This window comes from Gymnoscopelus braueri (genome assembly GCF_963280865.1).
Source record: "Gymnoscopelus braueri genome assembly, chromosome: 3".
Classification (NCBI taxonomy): Eukaryota; Metazoa; Chordata; class Actinopteri; order Myctophiformes; family Myctophidae; genus Gymnoscopelus; species Gymnoscopelus braueri.
The window spans coordinates 28,189,935-28,208,042 of NC_137612.1; the positions used below are offsets into that span (position 1 = coordinate 28,189,935).

At 44.6% G+C, this 18,108-nt stretch overlaps 1 protein-coding gene across 1 annotated transcript in view; it reads left to right on the forward strand.

Moving 5' to 3' along the window:
* The first annotated feature begins 9,668 nt into the window (after positions 1-9,668).
* The window catches only part of gdf5 (growth differentiation factor 5), a 14,051-nt gene continuing 5,611 nt past the window's right edge, over positions 9,669-18,108 (forward strand). The window contains exon 1 of the mRNA XM_080424379.1: positions 9,669-11,028. Within this exon, the coding sequence (XP_080280505.1) occupies positions 10,011-11,028 (1,018 nt within the window). The 5' untranslated portion in view covers positions 9,669-10,010. The remainder of the gene's footprint in view (positions 11,029-18,108) is intronic.

Genomic DNA, 18,108 nt, shown 5'->3' on the forward strand with positions numbered 1-18,108 from the left:
CACACACACACACACACACACACACACACACACACACACACACACACACACACACACACACACACACACACACACACACACACACACACACACACACACTACACATTATCAGGGGGCCCTGGCCCATGTGAAAAGTGGAGCAGCTTTTTCCCCTGGGCTGGCAGGCATTAGGGAGGAGGGGAAGAGGAGAAAGTCAACATTTCCAGGGTTGAAGGCAAATGACGGAGCCCGGGCCACTCCAAGCCACAGGCACGTTAAGCAAACACCTGTGGCTCAGGTGGAAAAGCAAGGCCTCTCCAGGAGAGAGAAGGAGCCCTTTCACATGGTTCCCCTCAAGTTCAGCCTCTCTCAGCATATGGTCACTATACGCTCACACACTACACCAACTGGTTGTCAAAGTGGGGTCCGAGGATCCCCCAGAGGTCCGTGAGGGGTCGCCAGCAAACATTTGTTCAACCACTTCAACCCTATCTATCTACCCCGATCTATAAGCTCACAAAGCGTCGCGGTGCGACGCGTTGTGCAGCTTGTAGTTCTGCTATTTTCAAAAGCGTCTCGATAAAATGTGACAAACTGTCAAGTCTGGTGGTCACCTGACCTGACTTTGAGAACCAGAGATCCAAAGTGGGGCCCAGGGACCCCCAGTTGTCCTTGAGGGGGTTTCAGGAAGGCCCCAGCAAAATGAGATGAGATAGTTGAAACAATTAAGCCCTATTTAATTTTTCGGCTACTTGAATATAGACGATCTACAAGCTTGTGACATGTTGCGATGTATTGTGAGCTTGTAGATCTGCCATTTTTTAAATATGTTGACAAATCTTCTCTTATGAGGGCCCCTGGTACAAAATATTTACAAATGGGGGTCCGCAGGCAAATACATGTTTACAGAATCAATATGGGGGTCCATGACAGGAAAATGTTTGTGACCCGCATTACACTGCCCAGGCTGGAGATTTCAAAAACCATACTTATTGGTACAGTACAGACTTGCTACCGACACTGAAAGGATTTGGAAATGGTTTAGGCCGTTTCTACAAAGCCATTTGATTGTTCAGAACAAGAATCAAGTTTAACATCCATTTTAATAGTCTATTTGCCGACACCCCCGGTAGCTCAGTTGTCTGTTTGAACAGTAATTCCCCAAATTCTGTTCAAAACTAGTTCCGCTCCAAAATGATTGTTGCAGGTTTCTAGCACCAAAGTTATTTTGGAACGCAACAACTACGTTTTCAGAAACCATATGTATTAATTGTTAAATAGATAAACACAGTTCTGGTACATTTCCGATGCCTGTGTCATTTTTGTGCAAGTGTCGGGGACAGACACTTGTGACTAAAAATACTGTTTAGAGAAGTTGACAAATAGTGAAAAATGTACCAGTGAAAGATATCAAAAATAACGTTGGCTTAACTCTCTCAGTGCCAAGAGTATTTTCATAAAGTACTCCCCCAGTGCCAGAAATTAGCGTTTTTTTAAATTTTTAAATTTTGTAATTTTTCATTCAAATAAATAATCTGATTGGGTTTTTAAACCCATAATACAGTTCTACCAGTAGAGAGCAACAAATCGACACATTGATGACCTCGCTGGCTCACTCGCCCCCTCCCAAACAGGCTCACGTCACATCCGGTCATAACCGGATTTTGTCATTTTCGACAATCGTTGATCGGGCTAAATTACGATGCGATACACGACTACGATGACTGATCGTCACCCAGACCAAAGAGAGTAGACGTGGACCTCTCCGTTCGTTTTTTATACCGTGTGAAAAACGTGACTTTCCCTATTCTGGCCAAAAATGACGCGGGAAAAAAATGAGAACCGGAAACGGAATCTGCGTCATGAAACCGGAACCCAATGAGTCTGAAGGAGTCAGGAAGCGAAAGTGATCATGAAAAATAAACAGAATAGCGCGACCACAGTCAAAAGTAAAAACTCTGGATTTCTCGTGCTGGCACGGAGGGTACTCGGGAAAAACTCGGGATATCTCGGGGCGTGGCACTGAGAGAGTTAATTGAAAAGGTTACACAGTAAGTGTAAATGTAGTTGTAATATGATTTAGGAAATTGTCTTGGTGTTTGCGGTTTACTAAAGCAAACTTATTTAAACTCACCAAATGATGACAAACAAGTTGGACTCATCAGGACACATTGGTCACTAGGGTTCATACCCAGTATATCCTAAAAAAAACACACTATTTAAATTAATTAATTACAGATTTGCCATCAGTTTTGGTTGTGGGTAGGCTTAGTTTTGGGTAGAATTAAGGGTCTAACTTTAATTAATTAATTTGAGATAAGTTTAGGCAAAGTTACTTTGGTTAAGGTTAGAGTAATGTTTAATTTATACATCAAGTAGCCGATCACATCGCAACGCACTTTGAGTTTGTAGATCGGCTATTCTCGACGCAACTATAGGTATCAATCAGGCTTATGGGTTTGGGTTGTTAGGCTGCAGTGGACAAACGCAAATACAAATGTTATTGTTGGCATATGACAATAAACATCTCGTAAACGTAGGACCTGTGTTGCATGTCATCCCCCCTCTCTCTCTCCCTAACATAATATAATAGCATACAAAAGGAGAACTGCAGTAATCGCAAAACCTGTGTGTATGTCAGATATCCACATTACACCATACCTGTATTACCTGTAATACATTGTCTGGGTGTTAATGGCCAACACAGATTACCTGGCTAAAGTATAAAGCCAGGTCGGGACTCAGAACAGCACTGGTTTTCATTCTAGCCATCTGGGTCACCACCAGTTGAATACAACAACCTACCAGTAGCCTATTAACCAGCAAGTAGTCTGGGCCTCACGACGAGAAAGATCTTACGGGTGTGGCAGGAATAGCTGGTGGGTTACAGTGGGTGGCAAAGAAAATAAATTATATAGGCTATATTCAAAGACCAAATAAACTAGAAAGGGAATAAAAGGAATGTCCAAGACGTTTTCCCGTTTTTTCCGACGTTTTACCCTTTCATTCACAAACCAGTGACAATGGCGTTCCGACCAACATGGTGTTTGGTTACCCCCGCCAAATCCCCATGTACGCAAATGCGACAACCATAGACATTTTCCAGACGGCCAAAAAAACTAAAAAGCACATCAGAACGCATTATATTGGTTTCTCTCTTTTGAAACAAAAACAATCTAACCCCTTTTTTCCAAGAGGAGAACATTTCTACTGAAAAAGGTCAACCTGTCCCCGCCCCTCTCCATCAGTGCGTTTACTTCGAGGGTCACGTCAAAAGGTTTTTACAGTTCAGCGAACATATCCAAACCCCGGTCACAGTTTCCATGTCGGAGCCGCCACTGTTCTCCAGCACTCACTTTTGGTCGCTGTCAGGCAGAAACCTCTTATCTCCATGTTTGAACTTTTTTATGTTTCTTTCGTAAATGTAATGTCCTACTTCGTCATACTACAGTGTCACACAAAAGTAGCAAAAATAGCCGATCTACAAGCTCAAAACGTGCCGCACCTGCTATTTTAAATTTTGAATGCTGAAAAGTAACAGTTTTGGACATGTGAGGTTTCCACCCGACAGCGATGTTTAGTAGTTTGGAGGGCGGTGGGCTGTGGGTCACTGTCAAAATACTGAGCATTCATTTAAATCTGAGAGTGTACAAAATGTAACCAAATGGAGTAATGGACCTTTAGGGGTCCATTTGTTCACATTTCTATACACTCTCAGATTTAACTCAGGATTTTACTGTGGGACCTTGGCCACGAACCTACTTATATACTCATTCCCTCCGGACTGTTCGTAGGGGAGGGTGGGGGTTTGGGGTGTGGTTGGGATGGGGTGGGGTGGGGTCGGGGGGGTGATGACTCTCCGTGTGGTTTCTGCGAGTGACGAGCGAGCTAATAAACAAGGAGATCAGTGGTGATCTGTGCGTCACATTGTTTGGGGGCCCCCACCTGCAACCCGTAAACTCCTCCGCACGGATTTGATGTTCTCAAATTTGTTCCACCACAAGAAGAAAAAAAAAATGGGGATGAGAGAAGGGAGAGGGAGAGGCCCTCATGGCGTGCGTTAGCCTAAAGGGGGCACTGGAAGAGCATCGGCTCAAGGCAGGCATTTCGAGTGAATACAAGTACTGCTGCATACCCAGGGTTCAGTTTGAAGTCAACTGGTAGAGCTTCCTTCCTCCTGCGCAGGCACACGTACGTACGCACGCACGCACACACACGCAAGAACACAAACGCACAAACACACACACACACACACACACACACACACACACACACACACACACACACACACACACACACACACACACACACACACACGTAAACACACGTAAACACACGTAAACACACATACAGATATATGTAAACACACACAACCGCAGGACAAACACCAGACAGAAGTGGTGGTTTGTGTGTGTCTGCCATAGCGTAAGGCTGCATAGGCCAGGGCAAAGTAGCTTACATGTATCATGGTTCTAACTGAATATGGCATTATTGAACAGAGACAATACAGAGGGACTTTGGAGATGGTCTGTGACACCAGTGACCACTGAACATGACTGGAACACTTGAGAGGACATTAGCAGGAATGTGACCTCGCTTTCTCTTGATAGTTCCACTTTTTTATGGGAGTTTAAGTGCTTGGAATAGATGGAATTGGTGCAGGTAGATTTCTGGTTTAACAGTATACGACAGATGTAACTGAAAGTAATTTGGTATTAGAATGATCAAAACAGATATTACATTGTATGTATTGACTAGTATTGTCCAGGACTTTGTTCAAGCACACACTCCCACCCACCCACCCGAGCCCCACACACACACACGCACACGCACACTTACACGTGCACACACACACACACACACACACACACACACACACACACACACACACACACACACACACACACACACACACACACACACACACACACACACACACACACACACACACACACACACACACACACACACACACACACACACACACACACACACACACACACACACACACACTCATACACAGTCCTAACTGTGAGCAGATGCGATGCGGGTTGGAGTCAGGCGAGCCATGGTGAGTCAAGCTGAGAGACAGCGAGGGACAATTATACTTGTCCTAAGGGTATATTTCACCCAAACATTACAGTTGTAAACAAGGTAACCTGTTGGTCATGGCTGTTTTTTCCGCTTTGATCCCCGCTGTAGAATGTTTCCGTGGCTGACCTGTTACCAAACCTTACAACAAGCATACATCCAAAAAGCTTCACAGTTGGATCGTTTTCAACATATCATTATGTGTACATCTGTGGACTGTACTCCAATGTCATGTAGGTGTTTTCTATCACACTCCCTGATTGGTCTAAATGTACAGGGACGTCACATTAAGATACACCAGGGCTGCTATTAAAAATGTTGCACCTGTCCCAATAATTATCATAATTGCTTCTGCATAATGTTGATTCTGGACTAGAGGCTAACCAGCAGGCAACCCCTGCTGTTCAAGATACATCTGTATCTTTCATATGCAGTTTTTTATAGGTCTTACCATGGCTTATACTGTACTAATAAAAAATCATTTTCCACCAATGGCTCTGAATATCACAAGAACCATTCTATAAAGTTTCCCACCATCTAAACCAACTTCTTTCCCTCCCTGGGAGATGTATTTATACACAGAGCAGCACATTTCCAGCATGTCTCGGAGACACACCAACGCGTCTCCAAGCACCGGCTCAAAGTTATGGAAGGTCGGTTGACTGGTAACAAATTGACTCTTTATTTTATTGGTCTAACCTCACGGCATACGTATCACTTGTACGTTTTGTTTGTGTTAGTGTCTCAAACCGTCTCAATTGCAGCAGAATGAAATAGCCCACGCAAAAAGTTCACCAGGCCAAGTTATTATTGTCGTTGCGTGGCAGTACGTGGAACACGCGTCTAAGTAAGAGCGCAGAGTGGCACGTTGAGAGCAGCTGGAAGAACTGATTCCACATGACTCTTAACCCGCTGTGGTATAGCAGGAACGCCTTCTGACTGTCTTGAGAGGGTAGATGTTGATCAAAGACAAAAAGATCCTGTGCACCCCTTCAATCGCCCGCCCCAACCCGAACGGTAAACCACATTTTCCTGTGATCCGGTTCTCTTTTTCTTTTCAGACATCCCGTGAACAGTGTGTACACACCCTGGACGGATGGCCATGACAGTCTGCTTGTGTTCAACTCTTTCCAAAACTGGTGGACAGGGCAAGTGCTGAGGTTTTTACAAATCCCTCCTCACCACCACTAGCGTGCGTACATGCAGTGATGTTTGTGGGTATCCAGCAGTACACAGTACAGTATTATGTCTGAGTCTAGAGTAGGCCTATGTGTGTTTATGTGCCTGTCGTTGTCCTTAAAACCACTTAAACCCTGTATATTTAGTAGACCGGAGTCATCCTGGGGTCTGTACAAGGACCCCCCCCCCCCCTTTTCCCTCTACCCTAAATATGTTTGCAGAAAATAGCCGTTGTGACGCATTGTGACCTTAGTAGATATTAATATGCTGTTTTTGCTGAAAGTTTGCCCCCAGAATAAAGGACACTAGGGTTCTTGTGGTTAACCTATAGGTTACACGGCTAGATTAACATGGAATCAAATTGAATTAAGATTGCAGAGTAGGGTGCAGGATAGATGAAGGGTGGCTATAATTGTCAACACTGTGGACAGATGAAAAAAAATAACTTTTTACAATGGCAACAACTGTATAAAGTACTTCCACAGGACAGATGTATGGTGAGTGGACTTACACTGTACTTATATAATAGAGAGACAGATGTAAAATGAGGTTATATAGGTACTGTTGTTCTTAATTTGTACTTTGTTTCCTGCCAAAAGATAGCAGATCTACAAGCTCAGATATGATAGAAGAAGTAGGCCTATTAAACCATGCTTAACACAATTACTGCAACTGCTAAATTCAACATGAATCCCTCATTGAGCTATCATCGGCTCTCATAAACTGTGGCTATTTTAACCAGCCTGAACGTTTCTAATGGTGCGTTCACACGGGCAGATATAAAGATACGAAAACACACAGCATATCGCTCTGTCGCTTTTGTATCTGTGTTGCTCAACACGGTCGTTGACGTCATCAAGCGCACTGCGTCATCGGAGCTACAGTTGTAGTTTTGTATCTGGGAGTTGAACCCGGCTCAAATTGAATTTGTATCTTTGTATCTTTTGTAGCAGCTACGAACGTTGGATGTTGCTTTTTATCTTCATGTCGCTGGATTCCATTGAAAATGAATGGTAGACTGTATCTTTGTATCTGCCCGTGTGAACGCAGCATAAGTGAAATGTGTGCAGATCAGCACGTCTGCACAAATAGGCATTTGGGCAGATTAAAAGATACACTCTACCATTCATTTTAGTTTTGGCTGTTTAAATGGATGCAGCGGATACAAATTATTTTACATGCCAGCATCAGTGACAGCCAGCTATTATCCAGTCACATGTTGTTCATCCATTGTGGCCCCAAATTCTCTCTCTATCAATATGTCAGTCAGTCAGTCAGTCTGTCTGTCTGTCTGTCTGTCTGTCTGTCTGTCTGTCTGTCTGTCTGTATCTCTCTCTCTCTCTCTCTCTCTCTCTCTCTCTCTCTCTCTGTGTGATAATTTAACTTTGACAATGTGTAAATTGACACAAATTGGGTCTGTCCTTACACACTCATCGTTAAATGAACACAGGATTTCACAGTGTGGGAGGAGAGAGGTTGAGATGGTGAGAGTAGCTAAAAGAGATGGTCGAGAGAGGAAAGGGGATAGGGGAGAACAAGAAATAGGAAGACAAACGCAGGGGAAGAGGGAGAGAGAGAGAGAGAGAGAGAGAGAGAGAGAGAGAGAGAGAGAGAGAGAGAGAGAGAGAGAGAGAGAGAGAGAGAGAGAGAGAGAGAGATAGAAAGCTATAGTGAGGAGAGAGAAACAGCAGAGCGATAGAAATCAAGAGTGAGACAGACAGACAGACAGACAGACAGACAGACAGACAGACAGACAGACAGACAGACAGAGAAGGAGAGAGGGAGAGGGGAGAGAGAGAGAGAGAGAGAGAGAGAGAGAGAGAGAGAGAGAGAGAGAGAGAGAGAGAGAGAGAGAGAGAGAGAGAGAGAGAGAATAACACCACAGAAAAACACCAGCTCCTATTACAAACCACCAGAGACCCCGGGCCATGGGCTCTCCTGCCAAATCTCAGAAAAAGTCCAAGACACGGCTCTTTTGGCTTCTAATTATTCCTAAAGTTCGGCCTTAGCTAAATTTATGACACCAGAGAAGCTGGCGCGCCTTGTGGCATTATAAATTAAACTGGCAAAGAGGTTTAGAGTCAAGACTTACCCCCTCCCCTCCCCTCGTCTTCCAAACACTGGCGTGAGGGTTTAGCTAACAGAGGGAAACGTGAACCAGCGGAGTTCATTACAGATGCCCATATTAATGCCATGTGCATGAGTGCCTCTCCTATTTGACCCGATGTACATTTTAAAAGCAGTGTCTTTGAGTGTGTGCATGTGGGTGCATGGGTGTGTGAATGTAATCCAGACCCAGTCTTTTTCCATCCTAGTTTTTGGTCTACGGTAGTCAATCAAACGTTTGAAAGTTAGAGTCCCCTCTTAGCTGTACCGGTACAGGCTGTTACAGTATGAAAAATGTTTTTTGGTGTGGTGTCAGGAAAATGGAGAGCAAAAAAAAAAAGGGAAAAAAAGAAATGTGGGCATCTTTTGTATTCTGAGGCACCTGATTGACAAGGGCCCTTATGCCCTTAATCCTTCCAAGTCGGCCATCCCCACCCATGACCCAGGACCCATTAAAATTGCATTATAAAAGAAAATGTGAGATGCCAGAGAAGCAAAAAACGAACTGCAGGTCCATGGTGGACATCATGTAGGCCTATACTGCATCTGTGTCCCAAAAAGATGACAAAACATGACAAGACCAGTTGGGGCAATTTCATAAAATAAAAAGGCTAAATGATTGATGATGAGAGTGTGTAGCTACATGATTTGGTTCCTGTTTTAGTGTGTGCATATATATGCTACAGTAGGTGCACGTGTGTGTTATAGTTACCCAGGCTATACCTCCCTTAGGTAGACATACTTGGCCGTTTTGACATCTCTCTGCCCTTCTCACCCCACTGTTTGGATAGAGTGGAAGCCTTAGAAAAACTGCCCACTTTAAATGACATAATGCAAAGCCAAGGGGGGGCTTAGTGCCATTTTTGTGTAGCAGCGTGAGTGACTCATCTGTGGAAAGGAGGGAGGAAGATTTGAGAAGAAATATTGCTGTTAAATGAGTTTGGACAGCATGACATCACGGGGTAATTAAAACGGCTTTGCGCCGTGGAATTCCGCTTCCAATTCCTCAGTTCAGGTTGGGTTGGAGGATTTTTTTTTCGAGCACCTGCAGGTTCGTGTGTGAGTGAAATATTTTCACTGGACGGGGTTCAAACTTTTGAAGGGGAAAAAAAAGAAAAACTGCGGCGGCAGCAGCAGCATTACGCCATTCTTGCCTCTCTTGGAAAAAGAGGGATTTAAAGAGGTCTCTTACAAGATATCCAGCAGAATAGTGCCTTGGAGTGTTTAAGGCAAGTCCACTTTTCTCCGCACTCAATCCAAAAACGCCTTTTTTCTCCCCTTTGGATTTCTACTACCTCTGGAGAAACGGGAGCAGAAACGGGAACCTCGCCACCACTATGGTTCTTTTTGATAACGGATTGGAGAATAATGGCTTGAGGGGCTCGCTTCTTCACATCAGAGCACTGCAAATATTACAAATCAGTATTTTTACAAACCTTTTCATGTGCATTGCTTATTATTGCAAAGGGGGCAAAGTCATTTCTCTCCATCTCTCCCCGAGCATGAGTTCAGGGGATACTTAAAGAAGATGAAAGTTTGGGATGAAATCGGACGCCTGTTTCTTCTCTATCAACCAAGCCAGGTCAATTAACCAATAAGAACAAAGTGTTTATTAAAGATGCCGGCCTGGCAAATCATTGCAAAAGGCCTTTAGGATGAAAGTTGTGATTCTGAAGCGTCTCCCTCTCCTGCTGGGCTGTTGGACTCTAATCTACCTGGATCCCGTCCTCGCTTCACTCAGTCGGACCAGAACAGATAATAACCACCGGCGGGCAGCGGCAGCGGCGGAGCGCAGCGCACCGGGCGGAGGGGGGGAGACGGAGAGTCACCAGACCCGGGCGACGGGTGGAGGGTCAACGCTGGCCGCAGGGGGGAAGCCACCGGCGGCCGCTTCTTCTTCTTCTTCGAGGACGTGGAAATCTTCCCCGGGGAACCCGGCGAGGATCACGCGTATCAGAGCCGGCCCTCCGCTGATAAAGGGGGAGGCAGCGGTGGTCATTAAAAGCAAACTCAGCGCAGTCTCATCTTCGGCGGCGGCGGCAGCAGCAGCATCGCCGCAGGCGCGCAGCGTGGTGCCGGCGGCATCGGGGGGGAACCACCGGCTGCTGCTGCTACAGCAGCACCGGGAACGAGCTGTCAGTTTAGGGCGAAAAGAGGCTGCGGTGCGCGCCTGGCTACCGGTGGCGGTGGGGGGGGTGGATGCTCCTCGTGGTAAAGCGCTGCCAGCGGGGGATGCTCATCAGGGGAAAGCGCACGCTTCCGCTGCATTTAGTGCACATCATCACGCAGCAGCGGGGAAAGGAGCCGCCGGGACAGCAAGCGCTGGGGGCGGCGGTCAGCCGGGGAAAGGTACGGGGAAACCCGCGTCCAGAGCCGGGGTAGCGGCGGCTCCAATGCGCGCCGCTGCTGCCCACAAAGCCGCCGGCGGTGGTGCGCCAAAGCAGCGGGACGCGGCCCCGGCCCATGCACAGCGGAACGCCAGTAGCGGTAATAAGGGCACGGCCGCAACGGGCGCGAAGGAAATTAATAACCACAAGCAGCCGCTGGTCACCCCGCACGACTACATGCTGTCTCTGTACTGGTCTCTGTCCACCGGAGAGCTGGTGAACAGCAGCGCTCTGCACCAGGCCGGCCTGGCAAACACCATCACCAGCTTTGTGGATAAAGGGCAAGGTGAGATCTGCACGTTGATGTGTTATTATATGCCACAATAATAGCCAGGAATAATTTTTTTGACACAAAAATAAATACATAGTCTAAATCAGGGGTCTTCAACGTGTTTCAGGCCAACGACCCCCTAGCTGAGAGAGAGATGAAGATAGGGACGGGGACCCCCTCTATGTTGTATAAAATTGTGTTTCACATTAAACTTATCTTATTTTTACTGCTCTTTTCCCCTCTACACCTAACCCTCTTTGCCAAAAATAGCCGATCTACAAGCTCACCACACATTGTGAGCTTGTAGATCTGCTATTTTTGGCTGAAGTTCTCCTCAGAAAAGGGATGCTAGGATTCAAGTGGTTAGTGTAAAAAAAAAAAAAAATCATATCACACAAAGATTTGCCCCCCCCCCCGTAGTAACTCTGAGGACCCCCTAGGGATCCCGGACCCCCTGTTGAAGACAGGGGGTCTTCAACAGGCCAAATGTTGTTTTTTCTTTGCATTCCCACATTAATTTGGGCCAATCTCCTCTTTCAGTTCTTCAGATTAGTCTCAAATTGGCCAGTAGCTATAGTTAAATGAATGAATAGCTAATTGTGCCCTGTGTCATCTAGACCTGAGAAGATGAATAGTTAGGCCTATAACTAGAGAATACAAAAAAAAAGTTTCTTGCTTCATTCATCAGAAAGCATCTAAATAGCAAGCATCTAGACTTGCAGCCTATTAGTCTAACTGCCAATCTTTAACTATTTACATTTTTGTAAAGATTATACATCTTTTAGTGGCAAATCAATCAATGAGTTTTGGAAATCAAATGTTAGTAGAGAAATCTAAAGCTATCAGTTGAGACTGGGCCAGGGAGACTCTGGTCTAAAAGTGGGTTAAGGGTGTCATAGGGATATTCCTGAATGTTGGTCCTGATGTGGAGCTAAAAGTAAGCCTACGGGGAATAGTTTAAAGTCTTTAAAGTCTCTAGTTTAAAGCCAAGAGCATATGCAGCGCATTAAGTTACCCACTGTATCCGCTAACCCTGGCAGAGTTAGTTAGTGGTTTGGTGCTGCTATATAGAACATGAACCTATATGGCTAGCTGCACCTGAAGTAAGGTGTTGTGATGCCAGAGAGCACATTTCTGGGCAGGTGGAGGGCAGAGAAAGGATTGAATGTCACTGTGTGAGCCGACTGTGGCCTGACTCTGACTGTGCAGAAGTGCAAGTGCATGTATGGTGTATTTGCGTATCTGCATGTATCTGCATAGACCCAACTATGTATCTATCTGCATAGACCCAACTATGTATCTATGTGTTTTTATGAATGTGTGTCTGTGTACTATATACTGTAAGTACCGTATGTATGTATGTGTGTGTGTGTGTGTGTGTGTGTGTGTGTGTGTGTGTGTGTGTGTGTGTGTGTGTGTGTGTGTGTGTGTGTGTGTGTGAGAGTGTGAGTGTGAGAGAGACGTGTGTGTGTGTGTGTGTGTGTGTGTGTGTGTGTGTGTGTGTGTGTGCGTGGGCGTGGGCGTGGGCGTGTGTGTGTGTGTGTGTGTGTGTGTGTGTGTGTGTGTGTGTGTGTGTGTGTGTGTGTGTGTGTCTCTCCATGTCAGTATGTTGCTTGCCATCTGGTCATCCAGCAGCAGCCCCTATGCCTTCAGTGATATACGGCCTCAGGAGAGCAAATAAACACTCCACGCAGCCACGAGTAGGGTGGCCCCCCTGTGTAATGTTATCTTTACTGTTTAAAATGATGTTTAAACGACCAGAGTTTAATATTTCTAGCCCTGCTAAAGGTTTACATTTCAAGCACTTAATGTACTTTTAATTTGGGTATTGTTTGTGTAGTGTGTCCTCAGCAAATCACAGCTGACCTCCTCAACATGCTGAAGGGCTGAGGGGGGAAATGATGCCCTCGACATGTCACCTCTGTCACTTTCTGTCTTTCTTTCTTTCTTTCTTTCTTTCTTTCTTTCTTTCTTCCTTCCTTCCAAAACCACTTACCATATACTTCTTTGACCGGGATCCCCCTGGGGTTTATACTTGGTCCTCTCCTTTCTTTCCTGAAAATAGCCGATGTACAAGTTCACAACGCAATGTGACGCTTTGTGAGCTTGTAGATCTGCTATTTTCTGCAAATGTTTACATATTATGACATGCCCAGAATAGGGATGTATAGGTTCATGAGTCTACATTCTTTCTTTCTTTCTTTCGCTCTTAACTTTGTTCTTCCGTTACTTACAATCCCCCCAGCCCCCCTCCCTCCCTCCCTCCCTCCCTCCCTCCCTCTCTCTCTCTCTCTCTCTCTCTCTCTCTCTCTCTCTCTCTCTCTCTCTCTCTGCCCCCTCTCTTCTGGTTTCTCTAAACTGACACAGCCCTGGGAGGTGATTAGGGACTGTGGACTGTGCTCTCATGTAGCTTACTCTTAAACTGTTTGTTATTAGCCAGCCGACATCAGCTGCCAAACACATTTGGCCAGCAAGAGTTCTGGAAGCCACAGACTGGATCCCAGTGCACACAGGCAGATTACGTTTAGCTCATCCTCTGGTTTGTACGCCTACATGCCTTACTTCTCATGTCCATGGTAATTTTGGGATGGAAAAGAATATCGATTGTTGTAGTGTTCGCTCATAAGACTTCATGCTTGTATTCTTCCACTAGGCTACTATAGGCATGTAATCACTTGAACCCTGGCGTCTCTTTTTCTGGGCATGTTATAAAGGTGAACATTCTGCAAAAATAGGTGAACATCTGGCGAAAATAACAGATCTACAAAAGCTTACAAGACGTCTTAACGCAACACGTATTTTCGGCAAAGAGATTTGGTGTAGAGGGAAAAAAGGTGGAGGCCTAGTACAGACCCCTGGAGCACTCGGGTCAAAGGGTTTAAAATGGTTAAACGAAAAATTGATAAAAAATGAAAAATAAATGATCTACTCACCCTCAGTTGAAACATAGTGAAATTTCTTCGTCCACATTACACACAGGGAGGTTGCCAGCATAGCTTCACAGGAGCCTTCTCCAAAACCAGTCATGTCAAAGGTGACCAGTCCAGTTCTTTAGAGTGCAAAAACTCTTAAGGAGGCAATTTGTACACTATACTCAATGATAATACACAAATCACTTTTCATGTTTATAGGATGAGGTCTGTGTGTGCGCCGTATACCGTATACTGTGGCTATTGTCCAATCATAGTGTGTTTGTCTGGCTTCAGAAGACTTGGATTATGCTGCACAAGCTGTATGGAGTTATTTTATGTAATGAAAAAAAAAAAAAAAAAAAAAACAGTCACTTCAATTGTTTTGGGGACAGCTGCTACAACATTGTGCAGGCAACCACCCTGTGTGTTATGTGGACAAAGATACTTCACCTGTGTTTCATCTGCCACGAGGGTGATGACAGTAGTTTTCATTTTTGGGTGAACAGTTCCTTTAAGTACGTCAGGGATACATTAGTCATAGTGGCTATTTCTTTGAAGGTTATAAAAAAGACAGACATGAGACTTTGTGCATGGTCAAAATGTTGGCAGTCAATGTCACAATACTCCACATTGTTTTGCTTAAAGGAGAGTGTCCACTCCCCTTTGGATTTTTATTTTTCCTTTATGAAGAAGACACAAGAGAGATGAGGACAGCTCAGGAGACAGCATGGTGTTAATTTAAAGCCACAATCCATAACTTATTTTAATGACTAAAACATTGTTTTAACCACTTGAACCCCAGCATCCATATGGGGAACATTAGGCAAAAAGAGGAACGCATTGCGCTTGCGACACGTTGTGAGCTTGTAGATCTGTTATTTTTTGGCAAAGAGATTTGATGTAGAAGGGAAAAAGCGGTCCAAGTACAGAGACAACTCAGGACCTGTTTACTATGTCTAGAGGGTTTAAGTGGTTAACCCTTCTGTGTAACCAATTAAACTATTTTATACTTTGGCTATTCAAAAACAGCAGATATACAAGCTCATAGCGTGGCACAGAGTGCTCATAGCTTGTAGATCTGCTATTTTTGAAAAATCGTGAAAATCTTTGAATATACATATTTTTTAAGCAAACATTTGTAACTCAAATCTTTGCATCTGGGGGCCCCTGGAACTAAATCTTTTCAAATGGGGGTCCACAGCCAAATACATGTAATTTTGGAGGTCCTTGACATGAAAAAGTTTGAGAACCACTGATACAGCAACACAAGTTTTTCAGAAAACTGTCAGGATTTAGAAGACTTTGTGGAATCGGAACCTCAGGCCTTAATGGGTTAACCAGTATATATGGTAGAGTATATGAATACAATGTTACTAGCACACATGTGTCTTGGAGGTGGTCTCGATGCTCCTCTTGTCCACGGCAAAATGAAGTTGAACTCTACACCAGCAAGATTAGGATATAAATGACTGATATCTACACCAGGTGTATGTTTCTATGAACACATACAACTACTAACAGGATGAATAGAAAAAAAAACATTGTATTTCTTTTCTCTCATTGTTAATCTTCTATTCTTCTCTGATCCCTCTAATGTTTTTCTTTCATCCCTGCTTTCTTTCTTCATCTAAATGTCTGTTTTGCGTCTCCGTCTCATGTCTCTTTTTATCTATGGTCGGGGCTCCCCAACCACACATAATGTGGACATAGCTAATTCTCCACCGTTCTTTTTCAACAAGTGTTTTGCGGAGACGTGTATTTTCTTTTAGATGATTCCCTGAAGCAATTTACCACTTTCAACCTGGCATCCCTATTTTTGGCATGTCATCATGGGTGAAAGTGTTTTATTTTTAAAGTAAAAATGTCAAAGAATTTGGGGGACCCGATAGATAGAGGAGTAGTTAGGGCATGTACCAGATGGGCTCAAATGCCTGACAGCAAGTCCAGCCGGACCATTTGTTGACATGCAAATGAAGGCCTAAAAATTCTGCCCCTCAAAATAAAAAATGCAATTTTTTTAACCTTGAACCTTGAATGTGGCACGGCATGTGTTTTGAGCTTGTAGCGCACAGTTTCGCAGTGACCAGGCCAACGGTGCCAAAGATTAGCTGGTAACACACGGACAGGACACACGGACGGACGGACAGACGGACGGACACACGGACGGACGGACAGGGGGTAAAACATACTCTCTCGTCATGCCTTTCGGCCTGGCGGAGACAATAACCATGCAGAGGGTTCTGGAGTTGCTCAGCTGCGACCCCCTGCTGTATACGTGGGGGAATAGAATGGGGACCTTCTATGTAGCCATATGCTCTTAGGCATTTAGCTAATGTTCTTTTAGAGAGCGGCTTATTACAAGGGTCTCAATGCCTACAAGGTCATGTGGCCAGGATTGCATGGCTCCTCCTGATGGTTTAGTTTGTGCATCAAACCTCTGATCTCTCAGTTGCATAATGACGTCTCTAACCACTAGGTCTCCTTGGCATTGAAATTTTAGAAGCGGTTGCATGCTTTTCTTGGGCAACATTACATTTATTAATTTCATATTTATGTTTTCCTTTCGGCGACGCAACATTTTTAATGTGGAGCAACTCAATGTCTCATATTTGCCTGGTGTCTGGATGTCCTGGTGGCTCGGGGCGCATTATGTGTGCTCACGACATTTCTGTTGGCTCGCAATCTTTAACACATGTTTTCCTCTCTCTCTCTCTCTCTCTCTCTCTCTCTCTCTCTCTCTCTCTCTCTCTCTCTCTCTCTCTCTCTCTCTCTCTCTCTCTCCATCTCTTAAAACCTGTTGGCCATTCCCAATTGTTCACTGTCTACTAAAGCAGAGATGTCATTTAAAAAGTCTGCTGTGTGTTGAACAGCACACAACTGTTTCAGTCGTACATGCGCGACCATACCCTGAATCAGGAGTTCAGCGTTAGCCTCATACAACAGTAACACCTGTTCGAGACTTATACTGCGTGTGTGAGGGAGTGTGATTTTAAAAGATTGATTTGCCATTTTCATTTTCATTGGACAAGTACAGCATAAGTGTTGAGTGAGGTGTTGATGCACAACACACTGGCCGATCACAAGCCAAGCTCTTACCAAAAGCACTCGGAGTACACACACTACAAAGAGTGTTTTCAGTGTCACAGGGAAATCTATTTGTTAGAGAGACTTCAGCGTTAAATTAACACGGGGAATTTCACTCTGTAGGCCTAAGGCACATTTAAAAGACAGACAATGTGATTCTGATGACGTTTCTGAGAAATTGTCCAATTGAAGTGTTCTGTTTTCAACTTCGATCAGTCGAAAGTTGTTGGGAAATGGTGTTTGTTGAATCAGAGATGTTAAAACAAATCATTCTCAGCTGAGTTCGATCCCAGATTTCAGTCTGCACCCAATATATTGGCCAAATGACGTTATAAAAAAACAGGTTCGAACCATTCAAACCTATCTGTTTTTAATATATCAATATGAAGCCTTTACAGTATATATGCTTGAGAGGCACTGAGGTTCCCCTTATTTACACGTGACGACGGATGTGCAAACAATAATTTATACAATACAAAGAACAGCAACAGTAATAATTATACAAACAACAGAAATATCAGTAAAACAACCATGACGTGTGTGGCCAACCACACTTGTCAGCGTCTGTTACTGTCATAGACTGACTGATCGCCGTGCTTTTGCTGCCTGCTGTAAGTACTTTATTATTGTTATGTCAATTTGGACAGACATGGGGGCCGCTCTCATTTACATCCCCGAAGGCATTAACGATGGCATCCCTCATCATAGCCTTTTGTTGCACGCTGCATGGTGTTGCATGCAGATATACAATCTCACAACGCGCCACGTTGTGAGCTTGTAGATCAGATATTTACTGAGCACGACACCGGCATGTAACCAAGTATAAATCAGGCATTACTAGTTATTGTTGTTGTTGTTGTTAGTGGTGTGTGTGTGTGTGTGTGTGTGTGTGTGTGTGTGTGTGTGTGTGTGTGTGTGTGTGTGTGTGTGTGTGTGTGTGTGTGTGTGTGTGTGTGTGTGTGTGTGTGTGTGTGTGTATGGGGGGAGTGGGGTGGAGGGGGGGCTGCCTCCACTGGAACAGATGTCATGGGACTGTGTGGAGGGTCCACTAGTGGTGACTAGATGCAGGTCCAATAACAGGCATGCCTGTTTTCAGTCC